This window comes from Nymphalis io, chromosome 7 (assembly GCF_905147045.1).
Source record: "Nymphalis io chromosome 7, ilAglIoxx1.1, whole genome shotgun sequence".
NCBI lineage: Eukaryota > Metazoa > Arthropoda > Insecta > Lepidoptera > Nymphalidae > Nymphalis > Nymphalis io.
In genome coordinates this window covers 4,470,551-4,481,784 of record NC_065894.1, presented here as the reverse complement: position 1 = coordinate 4,481,784, position 11,234 = coordinate 4,470,551, and the positions used below count along the sequence as shown (strand labels likewise).

At 28.2% G+C, this 11,234-nt stretch overlaps 1 protein-coding gene across 2 annotated transcripts in view; it reads left to right on the top strand.

The window, feature by feature from the left end:
- LOC126769618 (arylalkylamine N-acetyltransferase 1) overlaps positions 1–11,234 on the top strand; it is an 82,872-nt gene that overhangs the window by 38,629 nt on the left and 33,009 nt on the right. Inside the window, exon 1 of one of the 2 annotated variants that reach the window (XM_050488491.1) lies at positions 3,436–3,634. The exons of the other annotated variant lie outside the window; for it this stretch is intronic. Coding sequence (XP_050344448.1) covers positions 3,548–3,634 — 87 coding nt within the window. The 5' untranslated portion in view covers positions 3,436–3,547. Of the gene's footprint in view, positions 1–3,435; positions 3,635–11,234 lie in introns of those variants that run through there. 2 annotated transcript variants of the gene reach the window in all.

The window sequence follows — 11,234 nt, the reverse complement described above, 5'->3', positions numbered from 1 at the left end:
TTGGTATTTAATTAATTTATGTAAAAAATTATATCAATATGTTTTTTTTATATATTATAGGTTGGCGGACGAGCATTTGGGCCACCTGATATTAAGTGGTTACCAACGCCCGTAGACATTGGCATTGTAAGAAATGTTAACCATTGTTTCCATCGTAAAGCGTCACCAACTTTGGGAACTGAGGTGTTATGTCCCTTGTGTCTGCAATTACACTGGCTAACTCACCCTTCAAACCGGAACACAACAACAAGTACTGCTTTTTTGCGGTAGAAAATCTGATGAGTGTGTGGTACCTACCCAGACGGGCTTTCACAAAGCCCTAGCACCAGTATAATGTATGTAATGTATACAAAAACTTAAATGCTCACTCATGAATTTCGTAGTAAAACCTAATGTTAAATATGTAGTATGCTATGTAAAAATGTAACTGACATTATAGTTTAGTTCCTTTTTTGTATAGGTAGATGGATGAGCATGGGCATGATAGTAAGTGGTCACCAACGCCCATAGACATTGGCATTGTAAGAAATGTTAACCATCGCAACCATGTTAACTATTTCTAGTAATTATATTTTATGAGACAATATGCCAACGCAGATGAAAAAAATGTCATTCACCTCATTCCAGGATATTTTTAATGAGAAAGCTGACTAAATAATAATAAATATATACAAAAAATAACTGAGTTACGAGGACATTGCAGATATCAAACATGCCTGCTAATACTTCGAGGCTTACTACGGTATATCTAGTCCATATTAAGAAAAGAGGAATAATTAACAAAAAAACACCTATTTATTTGTACTATAAATACGTCATTAAGCATTCTTACAAACAATAAAATTATTGTTTCGAATCGTAATCGAAACGGAACGTAATCGTTTCCGTTTAGCCGTTTAGACGTTTTCGTTTTAATTATCGACTATTGACATATAAATTAACATAAAGTTAGGTTTTGACATTACGGTATCCTATAGATATATGAAGATGGATTGAAAATTGATTCGGGAATGTATCGTAACCGTTTAAACTTAATTATATATATTTATTAAATATAATTATAAGCATATTAAGTCTATTCAAATTAGGTTGAGTGTATACAAATTATTTATAACTTTAAGGTCAGAGCAGAAGTTGTTTAGGAAACAGAAGCGATTCTAACATTTTTTTATCTGAAATATATAAAAAAAACAAATAAATTAAAATTATTTCTCTAAACACAAGACAAATAATTAAAAAAATACACTTATGTTACATAAATTATGTATTTTAACTGAACCTCTTTATATCACGGAAGCTAAAATTCATTATACTCTTATGACCAGATTTGTAAAAGTGTAAGATATGCAATATTTCATATCATTATTTAGTTGCACATGTGCAATTAATTTTGAGCGCAGTAAAAAAAAATAAGTGAATTAACAATAATTGTAATTACGCTCGTAATATGCATATTCTAACAGAAAAAAAATTACACAACATAAATAACAATTCGTCAATTTATTATAAGATGGCTTGATTCGAAGTATCAAAGAAGATTCAAATGGCTTGATTCGAAGTAATAATCGACTATAGAATGTTAAGAAAATCAAATTCATTTTCCCGCTAATTTGACTGTCACTGTCAAGCGTATGTAGTTTAGTAAAAAATAGACAAAGCGAAGGAACAAAAAATGTTTAATATATATTAATTAAATATTCTGTAAAATAAAATTGCATGTAAAACATACATATAATAGAAAAAACTTTTACTATTAACTACCTTACTTAGCTATAAAAACTTACGTGAAGTATTTTATAACGACAAGCGTAAATGGTTTTTGTTTCACCCTTTTTTATATAGCAATAGAGCAACGAATCGACATGATTTTTGCGGAGAAAATCTATAGGCCGACGAAGAGTGAGCGACAGACATTATAGACAACTCTATATCCTGGCAAAATGAATACAAATGAAGATGCCAATCATTAGTAACTAGTGGTGTATTTAATAGCAATGGGAAAAAATTGTTTTTTTTCCTATTTGGTTTAATTTGATGTGACAAAGAAAAAACATTAAAGCAGTTATACAGACTTTTTTATTATACCGATACTTTAGATTTTCACTTTAAAAATAATCGTTTATATTCACAACAATACTTATATCCAGGCCACAAACTAACAGAAAAATATGTGTTCGTCTCCGTATTCTTCAATCTTAATGAAAGTCACCTGTAGCTAATTTTTTTTAAACCAAAGGTGATTGCACTGCAAAAGATTATTGGTCTAAGATACATACTAAAATACGCATGCAACGTACATTGTAGAATATATACTAAACGTAACATTCATTTTATTTGCTAATATATTAAACAGTAAAACTTATAATTGAAATATTAAAAATAAAATACATTATCATTAGCAGCTTGCACAAGTTAATTTGAAAAATATTTTAAAACAGGCTTCGAACATTCTAAAAATAGATTCGTAAGTATCAAATAATTTAAAAATAGATTCATAATATTCAAATTAAGTTGTATGAATTCAAATTATTTATAACTTAGAGGTCAATGCAGAAATTGAGGTTACGTAAACTGAGGCGTTTGCTACTAACCAACTAACGCAAATAAGGATAAAGATTTAAGGATATTTTTCTGGACGACATTTCAATACAGACAAAAGTTTTGAATTAGTTCGTTACGTATAAATTAAAGTTTATCCTATAAAGTATTCTTTGTCATAAATAAAGGATTTGCTAGATTTATACTATAAATGTTTATCTGTAATTCAAGGTGCGTAAAACGTATTTATAAATATTACAGCATTGATATGAGTCTATTCTAAATTTTCAAATTGATTTCGACATTTTATTTTTCATGGAAAAAAATATTTAATTATCCTATACTATGGATGGAAAAAGATATTTAATAATTTGTTTCATCAATGTTGGATTTACAAATATAAAAATCCTTAGGTTGGTTCTAAATTTTTTTGTATATAGGCGCTGAACCGTAACATAGAAGTATTCTAAATTATCTTTATACAGGCTAAAATGGACGTCCGATGGGACATTTTGAAAATATTTCTACATAATTTTCGTTTTGTTTATTATTTTTCAGCTTTTACTATCATGAACTAGCAAACACAAATAGCGTTTAAATATTATTTAAAAATATATATAAAGCGTTCTACAAAAAATAATACTTGATATAATATTTATGCAAATTAAATAAAAGTTTGAAATATCTCTTGAAAATAACATAAAAAAGATACTTTATAAAGGATTCCTAATATACAAAATAAAAAAAAATGTGACCTATTTAGTTATCTGTGCTTACCAGTAATACTGGTCTAGTTCTAAAACGCGTTCACTCACATATAGCCAGAGCCGCGCGGATATGAAAGGGACAGGAGTGAGGCGTTCAGTTTACAGCTTTATATAAAAGAAGCAAGATTTCGCAACCATTCTGACTTGGAATCTCGCCGCGATCCCGACGGGGTGCAAGCGAGAGCTGAGATCGATTCGCGCGCGAAAATTTACAGACGCGGTTTATTTTTTAATTTTTCAAAATGGCGGTTACAAGTGCCAGGAGCATTATCAATATGAAGGAGAAGGGACATTTCGGTCATGAAAAAACAAGGATTGATAAATATACGGTAAATATGTCATTATTTTTTGTTTTCTTAATTATTACCTTACACAATGCATTACAATGTAATAACACGCAACACAAACACTTTCTCATTCTCAATACAGAATTAAAATTAAATTTCCTATTCAATTCGATTATCGTCGTAATTTAAAATAAACTAGTGAAATTATTGTAGTCAGCCATATATTTTTTATAAAGGGCGTATAAAGTTATATATTTTTGGCGGTAGACGGATATATGTAATACGTCAATTATTATTGTAACCTACAAATAACCCTTTTTATTAGCAGATTAAAATATACTCGTAACTTAAATTAGACTACAAAATAAGTAATAATAGGTATCCTTTACAATGTCCATCAAAGCATTATACATCTTATGAAAGAATTATACACGTACATATTATGACTAATTAGTAATATAAAATCTTATATCTATTAATTAAATAAAAAACTTGTTGCTAAATACATAATTATATATTTGAATATAATGTATGCGTTAACACTAGTAAAGTGCATACAAATGTAAAATATTTTTAATTTATACAATAAACAACTGCGAACAAATAGTAATCAATAATAAAAACAAAAGAATTGATTACCTAACTAATAATTAGTAATCCCAATTAGTTTCTAAAGTGCAACGAATTAATAAAATCGTATAATAAGGATTTTTTTCGAAGTATTTATAGCCTGGTCATGGCTACCATGATTGTTTAGGCATTTCTAGATTATAAATATATTAAGAACTAAATATGTATCTAACAAAAGTAGATTGCGATTTTTGTTAAATGTCAACGCAATATATATCTAGTGACAGTATTGCTTGCATTTGACTAACAATTTTTATTACGTTCATTATATTAATATTATAGAAGTGTTTTTTTTTGTATTTCTCGAAATCAGGTAACTTACTAATCCCATTGAAAAAATAATTTCATAGTATGACATCTTATAGTTACAGGACAGACACGGATTTAAGATTAAAATGAAATGTGTATGTATTGAGCAAATTTATCCGACAAAACATAATAGAATATTAAAATTTTTCAAGTACTTTCAATCGCAATTTTACAAAAAAACAAATACAGAATAATATGCAATATTTTTAACATTAGGTTTAAATTAATTCATGTTCAATGTAAAATGATGATAATTGAAATTAAAATTTGCTAACTAAACAATACATTTCCTTCAAATGTATTGTTTAGTTGGCAAATGTTAATTTGCAAATGTTTTGTAAGTAAAAAATAGTTACATACTTCAAACAAGTACTTTTAAATATATTACAAATTATATAAATACATGCACGATAAAAAGTTGTGAGGTAAAGTAACTATTAGGTAATTATATTATATCATTAAAAATATGGGCTTAAATGTTAATTTTACCGAAACAAAGACCAATCAGTCGTTAGTATATGTGTGTACTAATTTATTATACATTTATATTCTTATGCAGGTGGGATTTATATATATACACTGTATAAGACTAAACTAATTATCTCGCTTTTCGACAATCAACTTCACACAGTGACCATTGTTTGAACGTTTATACATATATATGATACAGATTTTAATACATTTTTCAATTAGATATATATAACAAGTTATATATATAACATTATTCACTAAACATTACTTTCGTGGATACAATATCAATATATTATAACTATATTTAGATATTTAAAAATTAAATTCCATTCTAAAATGTTTTATACCTTGAACAAGTGAAACTACACAGTATCGTATGTACACAAATTATTTAGTATTTTATTTCTTAAATATACATTACAAAATTAAAAAAAAACAAATTGATTGCTTATCTCATGATATCATTAACGGTTTAACTCAGTTTTAATTTTTGATTATTCTAATACAAGTCACAAAATGATATGTTTTGTTTATATAAAAGTTACCGACATTATAACAGTGAACTGTGTTTACATTTTGCAATTGATAAACATCCGTAATTTTGTTACTAATGTAATATTTTAACTAATGTAACACAATTTCTTAAATTCTTCTTTATTCTAAAATATTTATATTATGAATACTTAAGCTATCGAGAAAAACTATTTAAAACTTTATGTTTGCCTATAACAAGTACGATAGCAACTCAATTTCAAAACTCTTTAGCTCACAATTCGTTTTTAATTAATTTCATTGTAGAATATTAAACACACGATATAAAAAAAAATCAAGTCTTACTAAGTTTTAAAATTGAGCAATCGAAACGAAACATCTCAGTTGACTGTTGCATTTTTAAAATAATATCATTCTGTAGTCCCATTAACACGATTTCTTCAAAAAGGTTCATTAACGAGTCGCTTTATATTTCGTTTTTTAAAAGTGAATTGATTTTCGAAAATATTCTCAAGGTTAGACCGCATATCCTTATTTTATCTGGACACAATGGAGAGATTGTGCTGTTGGACTCGACCTCGAAGGTTCTGATTAGAGCGAATACGGATAGGCCTAACAAACTAACGTAAACACGTTTTGTTTCTATAAAGTCTATAAGTAAAATATTGTATAGTAAGTATTATAAATTTAAACGCTAAATATAGTTTTAGACAAATTATATTTATATACATAGTATATTATAGTGCATATTGTATTTAATATTTAATACTAAAATGAGAAAAAAAGACTGAGTTTTTGTCGGTATGTAAATAATTGAAAGGAAATCTGTAGGTATTGAGCAAATTTATCCGACAAAACATAATAAAATATAAAAATCTTTTACAAGTATTTTTAATCGTAATTCTACAAAAGACAAATACAGAATAATATGCCTTATTTTTTAACATTAGGTTTAAATTAATCCATGTTCAATGTGAAATGATAATAATTGAAATTAACATTCGCAGTCTATACACCGATTGTCACAGTTTCTATCAAAATAATAGGTTTTGTTGTGGATTTTTTTGATGATATTGTTACACATGTTGTTGCTATTAATACATTGTAGAGAAAAGGACAATTAAGCTTGGTATCTCCTTAATGGTTTTCCGTTAATAATATATACATATATTATATCTAAATGAGCGTTGCTTAGCGGATGTTTAGTTGAACACTCTTTTTCCTCTTTCTGTCATTATTGATTTGAAATTCGGAAGAAGAAAATACAGCAATGTTTAACTAACTTTACGCTTGACTTCGTTTATACTATTATGTAAAAGTAATAAAAATAATAATTGAAGGCGCTAATGTCGTTATGTGCCTGTCCGGTGTGAAAACAATTTTTGTGTTAGATAATCTATTTATTAAGAAATGTTACAGACAACATATAGACCTCGCATTTCTTACGCCAATTTTATGGGCATTTCATATCCACAATTTTCCAGCTGTGTTAACACCTAGCTCTAACCTCTGACATCAGACTGCAGGCCTGGAAATACTATATATAATACAGAACATATTAAATACTAGATTCCATCCGCGGTTTTGCCCGCGTGAGCATGGGACGGGGTGTTATGTACTAGGGTCCTATTTGGGTACAGGACCCATTAAGAAGTGTATACAAAATAACATGATAATTACTAAACCATAACACTATTATTTTTACACCATTATTACCATAACAAACTCATTTACATTTATAATATTAGTAAGGATTAATCACATACAACAATTGTTTATTGATCCTTAAACATATTTAAATATTAGATTCAATGTAAGGCACGTGTGTTATGAACGATTAAAAATTAAAATAAATTTAAGATAGAAAAGTACATAATTTTTAAAACAATGTAACTCTACAGTTCTACGTGACTTCGGTCGTTTGATTTAGATCAAATGTGAATTTACAAAAAGTCGATGTCCGCTGCAAACGAGAACGATGACTTCTAGAAATCAAAGAAAAATATAATATAAGCCTCTTCAATATAAGCCTCATCAATATTGACTATTTATTTTTTGCCTTTAATGACAACATATTGATTCGTTCAATAAGAGTGTTGTTACGTAAAGCACGAACAAACAAAGTCGTACGTACGTACGTTTAATAGTAATATAATGAAGAGTAGCCATTTCATTGCTGCGCATTTGGTTCGGTACAGCAACGGCTTGTAAGTGTCCTACAGCTGGACTAAGGACTCCTGAAGAAGGTACTCCTGGAATGCGACTCCAATGACAGTCGGTGGATGCACATGGGTCATAACGACACATGTAGGTTTCCTCGCGATGTGCGATGTGAGAAGGAAACTCATCACCGATGATAAAATTTATTATAAAAAAAATTACGCACAAGAAAATTCGATTGTGCTTGCCAGATTTATGTTCTAACCCCTGTGCCGGCTTCACCATACGTTAAAAATAGTAGAATACGGATAGTTCATATTATGAACTTGCATTAAGATAAGTAAAGGTATTACTCATAAGAACATTGCATCTCGCTTTATTTAGATATTGGCAGCGTATCAAATGCATCAATGGGTTTTTAACCTTTGTGACTGTGTTTTAATGCCGCATGCACGTCATATCTAATATAAAATATATTCGAATAAATGACGATATATTTCATCTTACACTGAATATGATTGTACTATATAAAATGGTCTGTCTGTCAATAATGATCATATGACTATTAAATTAAATATACTTACCTATTAAAAAGATTTTCAAAAACCTTAAAAATGCGACTTAAGTATTATTATTATTTATAAGCACCGTATTATTATTTCATTGCATAACAACATTAAATCATACTTTAAACATATATAATAGGTAAATTTAGTTACAAATATACTTTTTTTATCAAAATAACTAAACGGAGAAAGGTTTTTCAATTGCTTCATTTTGGAATGTTAGACTGTATCTACTATACCCGTAAACATACCTACAAATACATATTTATCCAAAAATTAAAGTATACTGTTTCAATATTACAATAGCAAGTGCCGAAATAATGAAAACGTTCTCGATATTGCTGTATTTGTATTGAAGTGTCTTTCGTGTGATATAATTGTAATTTTCAGAGTAAAATTCGTTGATTATGTTTTTAGTTTTGATTTATAAATATGAAATAAATATATTATTTGTATATTCATAAAATAAATACATAATGATCTAATGGCGGCACAAACGAAATCTCATAAACACGACATTTTAAAATAATGATATAATTAAAGTGAACGTCACTAAGTACAGTGGCGCGTCATTACAAATAAATGACATAATAAAGAGGTTTTTAATAAATCGCTCATGACTTGCATTGTAGTGTAAAAAACTATGTTATTTCGACAGGATGCCGAAGTTAATTCGAAGAATACTGAGCCAGATTCGTTTGTCATGGGTACTTGACCCGGATTAATATATCCGTTGCTTCTAATAATAGGGGACAAAAGACATTGCTTTGTATTAAACGCTACAGATAGTACCGGGCCAGTCTTTATACAAACATAAATCAGACTATATTTCATAATATTTACTTTATTATTTCTTTAGGCAAAAACTGCTATTTATAAAATTATATTACTATTGTTATAAATTTAAGCCTCTACTTCGTAAAACTTAGATAATATATATCTAGATTGTAATGTTTAATATTAGGGAAAAAACGATATGCTCATTCAAACTTACCAGTTAAAGTTAGTATTAAATAAAAAAAAACAATATAAAAATTATAAAACAATTATTCTCGTATTATATAGGTTACTCATATTACAAAGATCTGGCCGCTAATCACATACATTACGTTTATTTTATTATTAAATTTATTAAAACAAAGGTGACTGAAAATATGTAATTTTAATCATATAACGATGTAAAATTGTTTCTCTAATATTAACAGACTTGAATTTGATATCCTTGTGAAACCACTAAAATTAATGTCATTTAGGAAATATCTAGAGACTTCTCTGAATTCATATATATATACATTGATGTACCTTACTCTAGGAAACCCCAGGATATTTCCAGTATAATTATAATTTATTAAAAGAAAATACTTTACTATCTATTAAAGGAAAACTCTATATTTTCCAATATGCATACAAATATCATGAGGAATATAGAATTTAAAATAAGAGCTACAACAAATACACAAGACAAACTCGTGCTGCTTTTTTCCATTGTTAATATTCTGGGAAACAAAGACTGCGCAACAACATCTTAATTTGATATTTATTAAAAAAATACAACAATGAGAGTGAAAAGCAAAAAGGTTTCACATCTAGCTAGTGTATTGAGTTGCACTCTCTTTTTTATTACTATTCATGAAATTCATGCCAAGAAGACACAACGATTTTTGTCCTTTGGCATGCATTTTATACAGTTGAATGTTGTATCAAAGTGTTGAATTATGGTAAATTTTAAGCACTGACATTAATTTACACCGACATTAATGACGGGTTGAATTATGATTCAATGGATTCTGTCGAGTTTAGATACGACTATTATGTCATTTTCATTATGAAAGGGAATTTTCTTATCACGAATTATCATAAAATATGAATTCACTAAATATGCTGATACCGATAAAGTTGCAATTATTTTGAAAGTGATCAGGCATAAATGAAATCAACTGAAGCAAAGATATAGCAAAGCTTAAAATCTCATATAATACTTAGAAAACCGTTTTATTTAGTTTCCAATAGCTTATCTTGAAATATGTGTGTAACATATATACATGTCCATTTGCCAATGTAACGTTTTCTTGTAAGATTTTTTAACTATTTACAAAGCTTTCATATTTGAATTTCCTGAAACGAAGAAAAGAACGCTTACATCGATAGAATACGATGGAATACTATTGTGTCAGCCCTTTGACCCGACGCGATGGGGAGATAGGACCTGAAAAGAATAGAATCTTTGAATTTATTCAGGCTTTTAAGTTCGAGTATCAAGGTAGTTAAATTCATTCATTCATTAACACATAAAGTTGTGTTTACTAGTAGTTTTCTATTTATTTGCAAAAATAATAATAAATAGTCTGTATTTAGGTTTTTTTCCAGTATATTGTTGTTACTTATTATTTTTAAAAACATGTTTCTTAAAATACACTATTATTGTTAAAATATGCATTTATAAGAAGTAATGCTTCGGTATGGAAAATGAATAACACATGATCAAGAATTTTACCGAGAGAGGCTCCCGAAATACCTAAAAAATATATTTTTTTTATTTTATTTATCCTGGGACATTATTCACACACAGCCATCTGATCCCTAACTAAGCAGAGCTTGTACTATGGAAACCAGACAACTGATATACTACATGCACTACTTTTCTTTTGTAAATACATACATACATACATATATATATATAGATAATTACACCCAGACTCAAAATAAACAGACATGTTCATGCACAAGTGTTTGTCCTGGGTGGGAATCGAACCCACAACCTTCGGCGCGAAAAGCAAGTATCTACCAACCACGCCAGCGGCCCGTCAAAGTTTAATAATTAGTATACAATTTATATCAATGTTGACCATGTTGACCTTTTCCCCGTATAACTTTAAAACATATTCATAATTTTTTATACCCTAGGAACAATTTCCTACTGGTTCAGTGGACAAAAGTATAATTACAACGTAAAGCATAAATACTGTCATGTCAAAATAAAAGGCAAAAAAAAATTATATAATACGTACATTTTA